This window comes from Entelurus aequoreus, linkage group LG28 (assembly GCF_033978785.1).
Source record: "Entelurus aequoreus isolate RoL-2023_Sb linkage group LG28, RoL_Eaeq_v1.1, whole genome shotgun sequence".
NCBI classification, from domain to species: domain Eukaryota; kingdom Metazoa; phylum Chordata; class Actinopteri; order Syngnathiformes; family Syngnathidae; genus Entelurus; species Entelurus aequoreus.
The window spans coordinates 28,891,130-28,897,925 of record NC_084758.1 but is presented as its reverse complement, the minus strand read 5'-3'; the positions used below and the strand labels follow the sequence as shown (position 1 = coordinate 28,897,925).

The 6,796-nt window shown below is 36.1% G+C and overlaps 1 protein-coding gene across 1 annotated transcript in view; it reads left to right on the top strand.

Annotated features, from left to right (window-relative positions):
- Positions 1-5,761: 5,761 nt before the first annotated feature.
- cxcl14 (chemokine (C-X-C motif) ligand 14) overlaps positions 5,762-6,796 on the top strand; it is a 107,221-nt gene continuing 106,186 nt past the window's right edge. Inside the window, exon 1 of the mRNA XM_062040031.1 lies at positions 5,762-5,861. Coding sequence (XP_061896015.1) covers positions 5,777-5,861 — 85 coding nt within the window. The 5' untranslated portion in view covers positions 5,762-5,776. The remainder of the gene's footprint in view (positions 5,862-6,796) is intronic.

Sequence of the window (6,796 nt, the reverse complement as noted above, 5' to 3'; positions counted from 1 at the left end):
TCATCAACTATACAAGAAACTAAATCATCAAATAAACAACAAACTCAATCATCAACTAAACAACAAACTCAATCATCAACTAAACAACAAACTCAATCATCAACTAAACAACAAACTCAATCATCAACTAAACAAACTCAATCATCAACTACACAACAAACTCAATCATCAACTACACAACAAACTCAATCATCAACTAAACAAAATACTCGATCATTAACAAAACAACAAACAATAATCAACAAAAAACAACAAACTCAATAATCCACTAAACAACAAACTCAATCATCAACTAAACAACAAACTCAATCATCAACTAAACAAACTCAATCATCAACTACACAACAAACTCAATCATCAACTAAACAAAATACTCGATCATTTACAAAACAACAAACAATAATCAACAAAAAACAACAAACTCAATAATCCACCAAACAACAAACTCAATCATCAACCAAACAACAAACGCAATAATTAACAAAACAACAAACATTAATCAACAAAACAAACTCAATTATCAGCAAAACAACAAACTCAATCGTCAAATAAACCACAAACTCAATCGTTCAAAAAAAACTAACTCAATCATCAACTATACAAGAAACTAAATCATCAAATAAACAACAAACTCAATCATCAACTAAACAACAAACTCAATCATCAACTAAACAACAAACTCAATCATCAACTAAACAACAAACTCAATCATCAACTAAACAAACTCAATCATCAACTACACAACAAACTCAATCATCAACTACACAACAAACTCAATCATCAAATAAACAACAAACTCAATCATCAACTAAACAACAAACTCAATCATCAACTAAACAACAAACTCAATCATCAACTAAACAAACTCTATCATCAACTACACAACAAACTCAATCATCAACTAAACAAAATACTCGATCATTTACAAAACAACAAACAATAATCAACAAAACAAACTCAATTATCAGCAAAACAACAAACTCAATGGTCAAATAAACCACAAACTCAATCGTTCAAAAAAAAACTAACTCAATCATCAACTATACAAGAAACTAAATCATCAAATAAACAACAAACTCAATCATCAACTAAACAACAAACTCAATCATCAACTAAACAACAAACTCAATCATCAACTAAACAAACTCAATCATCAACTACACAACAAACTCAATCATCAACTAAACAAAATACTCGATCATTAACAAAACAACAAACAATAATCAACAAAAAACAACAAACTCAATAATCCACTAAACAACAAACTCAATCATCTACTAAACAACAAACTCAATCATCAACTAAACAAACTCTATCATCAACTACACAACAAACTCAATCATCAACTAAACAAAATACTCGATCATTTACAAAACAACAAACAATAATCAACAAAAAACAACAAACTCAATAATCCACTAAACAACAAACTCAATCATCAACTAAACAACAAATTCAATAATCCACCAAACAACAAACTCAATCATCAACCAAACAACAAACGCAATCATTAACAAAACAACAAACAATAATCAACAAAACAAACTCAATTATCAGCAAAACAACAAACTCAATCATCAAATAAACAATAAACTCAATCATTAACAAAACAACAAACTCAGTCATTAACAAAATAACAAACAATAATCAACAAAACAATACATTCAGGAAATAAAGTGTGTTAAAAAAATAGGTAAGTGCAGCTTATATAGCCCAGAAATGACGGTACAAATGGGGATGACACTATGGCTGTATCCATATCCATAGCCATGATGACAGATAGGCCATGAGTACATACTCACCAGTATGAGTGTGTCTTGTAAATTCCAATAACCCACAAAGTGCAAGAAGCACATTTTGGTCAGTGCAGCGTGGTCCAAAAACGTAGGAGTGGAGAATTCACAGTTTGGACACCCACTGTGGACAAAACACTTGCAGAACCAATATTACAGAGGTTGCTAAGGAGATGCTCTTGAGAAAGGCTAATCTAAGTATTGTTATATTCATGTTTGCATTACCCAAAAATGCTTGAACTTGTTGGATGGATGCTGCAGTGGCCAAGGAATAACCTTCCGAACAAAACAATGCATGAATTGAATGACAATGGTGTTTGTAGGTGATGTATGCAGCAGGCCAGTATCAAGGTGTAAAAACTTGGTTCCGATCCAGATTAGGTCTTTGCTGTACCGGAAGCTGTCAGTCTTTCAATGAGTTAGAATTGAATCCCAGACAAGAGAGTGTGGGAGAAGATATCGATCAAAGGGCGACATCTACCCGGTTACATCCAATTGTTGCGTGTGCGGTGGGTCTCAGAGATGGAGTTCCACCAAGAGTTCCCCCCCCTATTTTACGGCACAAATGACTCACGGGGGGGCAAGATGAAGAGCTCCTTCCCTCAATATGGCACTGCTACTTAGTTTCTGTCAGTGGCTCGGGAGGCGTACCCTCAGGCTCAATAAATCAGCAGCCCACCTTTGGAGAATCCGGTCCTGGCCATCATTTAAAGCTGCCTGCCTTTGCCGGTGCCAGGTAGAAGCCTGGCAGGAAGACAGGGTGGGCCCGACTAAGCAGCAAGGCAAGGTGGTGTTAACTCAGACATGGGGGGGTGATATCCTTTTGAGCGAGGTTCAATCCACTGTCGCAGCGCGGCTCACAGGAAATGGTGAGTGTCGGCCTGATGGACTTTCTAATTGCATTCGTTCCACACGGGCAGAAGGGTACGTGCTGGCACAGTGGAACCTTACGTTCGGTCCCCTGGCGGTGGAGGAAATGTTAGGCCTGCCGATTAGAGGAGTCTATAGTCAATCAATCAGGTTGCACACATGATCATGTGACTGGGTCTGTTTATGTCTGAGGTATTTCTGCAAATACAGTATAGGAATTATACATACGTGTGAGGGTGTGTGTGTGTGTGTGTGTGTGTGTGCATAAGCCTTATTATTGGACATGTTTCTTTTGCACAGCTGCTTGTCATAGCCTGAAGCATTGCTGCCATCTGGTGCTCATAAAGTATAACTGCCGAGCGTTTATAGCCATTTGATATCATTCCAAAAGGGACATGCAACAAAATTATACAACATAATGATAAATAAAATATAGCACATAGTAGATCATTTGGTTCATTGGTTAAATTATGTTGACATGTTTCACTCGTTATGTGCTCAATCCAAGATGTAAAAACAGATATTTAAAAAATGATGCCTTTTATAAAGACATCATGGATCTGTTTGGTTATGTGGGACCTTGATGTTTATTAATATGCTCGTAGCATAGGTAGTTTGTATTATCAATACAATTTTATTTATGATTTATTCGGGCTATAATCTGAGATATTTCTACCTGAATAAATGCTTCTGATATTGTGTACATAACACGCTGTACAAGTTAATGGTCTTCATATTGCTGCGTGACAATGTTTTAACCTTCTCTATTAATTAATAAAAATGTAATATTCAGCCTGCTAATCATTCTGTAATTGAGGACTCGACCAGAACATGTTATAAAATAATTTACACAATATTTCAGCCAGCCAGAAAAATCCCTCCCCCCACCCCACCTGCCCTCATATTCCTAAATTGATGTACTAGCATTTCTTTAGGTGCAAATATCACAGAATAACATTACAAAACATCTCTGAAAAAGCACGATCGTAATGTAAGACATTTTTATTTAGTTAATGTCAGGGTTTCCCTTAAATTGCCAAAATACCCGTGGCGGTGGGGGCGTGGTCGATATGACGTCATCGCATAATTTGCTATAATGCATATATTCTTTAGAAAGGCAAAAGCCTTATATATTTTTATTACATAATATAGTTTTGTTCTATTTTGAATTTGTTGCTGCTTATTGTACAATGTACTTTTAGTTGGGTTTTTTTAAATAGATTTCTCTAATATTTGTAGTCACTTTTTCTGTAATAAAAATGATTGTCAACAAATCTAGCATCTATTTTTGGTGTTATTGGCGACTGTACTCGTGTTTGAGACTCTGTTTAGATTCTCTCGCGCCATGTCCGTTATGAAAAGCTAGCTGCAGAGAGCCTGACGTCACACTTGCTTCACGTTGCTGGAAGCCTTTCTCTCATTAAAAGCCCCCAGGGTCATCTTAAATTGTGAAGATCGCTGTCCGCGGGTATATCTCGAATATATTAAAGTACGTCCACAGCGCGGACACGCTGCCTCCGCTCCAGACAACCCTCCAGACCCATGGTCATTTTTCCCGTGGTCTATGAAGTGTTGTGTGTCTACGGGTGAAGCACGGAGGAAATTCTTGTTGGAATTGGGCCCGTTGTTGGCATAAAATTGGCCATAAAAGCTAAAAAGAGCGTCAGACTTTGTTTTCTTCTGGACGCTTCAATAAATTATATTACTTTATTTTGTTCGATATGGCAGCTAATATGAAGCTCTACAATAAAGGCCTACTGAAAGCCACTACTAGCGACCACGCAGTCTGATAGTTTATATATCAATGATGAAATCTTAACAATGACACACATGCCAATACGGCCGGGTTAACTTATAAAGTGCAATTTTAAAATTCCCGGGAAATATCCGGCTGAAAACGTCTCGGTATGATGACGTTTGCGCGTGACATCACGGATTGAACGGAAGTATTGGGACACCATTGTGTCCCAATACAAACAGCGTCTGTTTTCATTGAAAAATTCCACAGTATTCTGGACATCTGTGTTAGTGAATCTTTTGCAATTTGTTGGTCCCGTAGCTAAGTTAGCTTAAATGGTGTCGTTAGCAACAGCATTGCTAGGCTTCGCCAGGCTGGACAGCATTAACCGTGTGGTTACAGGTCCAGGGTTTGGTTCGGTGTGTTGAGCTTCTATCCTTCCAGTCAGGGGCATGTTTTTTTCTGTTTCTATCCGCAGTTAAGCACGATGCAATCACGTTAGCTCCGAAGCTAAAGTGCTTCACCGATGTATTGTCGTGGAGATAAAAGTCACTGTGAATGTCCATTTTGCGTTCTCGACTCTCATTTTCAAGAGCATATAGTATCTGAGGTGGTTTAAAATACAAATCCGTGATCCACAATAGAAAAAGGAGAAAGTGTGGAATCCAATGAGCCCTTGTACCTAAGTTACGGTCAGAGCGAAAAAAGATACACCCTGGCGTCCTGCACGGCACTCTAATCCTTCACTCTCACTTTCCTCATCCACAAATCTTTCATCCTCGCTCAAATTAATGGGGTAATCGTCGCTTTCTCGGTCCGAATCGCTCTCGCTGCTGGTGTAAACAACGTGCAGATGTGGGGAGCTCTTCAACCTGTGACGTCACTCTACTTCCGGTACAGGCAAGGCTTTTTTATCAGTGACCAAAAGCTGCAAACTTTATCGTCGATGTTCTCTACTAAATCCTTTTAGCAAAAATATGGCAATATCGCAAAATGATCAAGTATGACACATAGAATGGACCTGCTATCCCCGTTTAAATAAGAACATTTCATTTCAGTAGGCCTTTAAGGACAAAACCCAAATGTAGTTAAACCGGATGTATAGCGTAGTGCTTTTATTTTGAAGCCGGAAAACTGTGTGATTGTTTTGAGAAAGTGTCTTGACAAGTTTTGATGTCAGATCGACTGTTAGCAATTTTTTTTAAAAAGTCTCCTTTCAACACCCTGCCGACCGTCTTTCATTTCTTTTGAGCTTTTATGTCATTTTACTAAGAAATAGTTGCAATCTAAATGTTATGCTATCACTGCACCTTAACTGTAAACTGAACACAGAAGTGAAGCACCACCCACCTTGAGAACGACACACGCAGCAAGTATGCCGGCTCTTCTCACGGCGAAAAACAGTCCTTTCTTGTCGGAAAAACAACTTGCCATGGCTTTGAACCTGACATTTCCAAAAGGTAGACTTTGTTTTGTCCATTTCTGCTTGCTTGAGGCTCACCAGAAGCAAGTGAAAAATGAGTGCCTTTATTAAAATTTATAGTTAACGCCTTATTATTGTGGTAACTTAAACAGCCATATATATATATATATATATATATATATATATATATATGTATATATATATATATATATATATATATATATATATATATATATATATATATATATATATATATATATATATATATATATATATATATATATATATTAGGGCTGTGAATCTTTGGGTGTCCAACTTTATCTTTTGGGTGTAACTAACTTCAATATCGATTCTTGGGGTCACGATCCGATTCAAAATCGATTTTTTTTTTTCAATTCAACGCGATTCTCGATTCAAAAACGATATTTTCCCGATTCAAAAGGATTCTCTATTCATTCAATACATAGGATTTCAGCAGGATCTACCCCAGTCTGCTGACATGCAAGCAGAGTAGTAGATTTTTGTAAAAAGCTTTTATAATTGTAAAGGACAATGTTTTATCAACTGATTGCAATAATGTACATTTGTTGTAACTATTAAATGAACCAAAAATATGACTTATTTTATCTTTGTGAAAATATTGGACACAGTGTGTTGTCAAGCTTATGAGCTTTTTTTTTATTTGTTATAAATTTCATTCATGTTCTTACTTCTTCTCACTCCTTTTCGGATATGTTTACATTAATGTTTTTTTTTTATTCCTTGTTTCTTTTGCTTTTTATTATTACTATTATTATTATTATTATTATTGTTTTTGTTATTCATTCTTGAATGGCTTTTTTGTTGTTTTTTTCAAAATGTGTTGTTTTTGTTTTGTCTACATATTCGAAATAAACATGAATGAATGAAATAAATGTCTAATGATAATGTCAATGAGGGATTTTTAATCACTGCTATGTTGAAATTGTAACT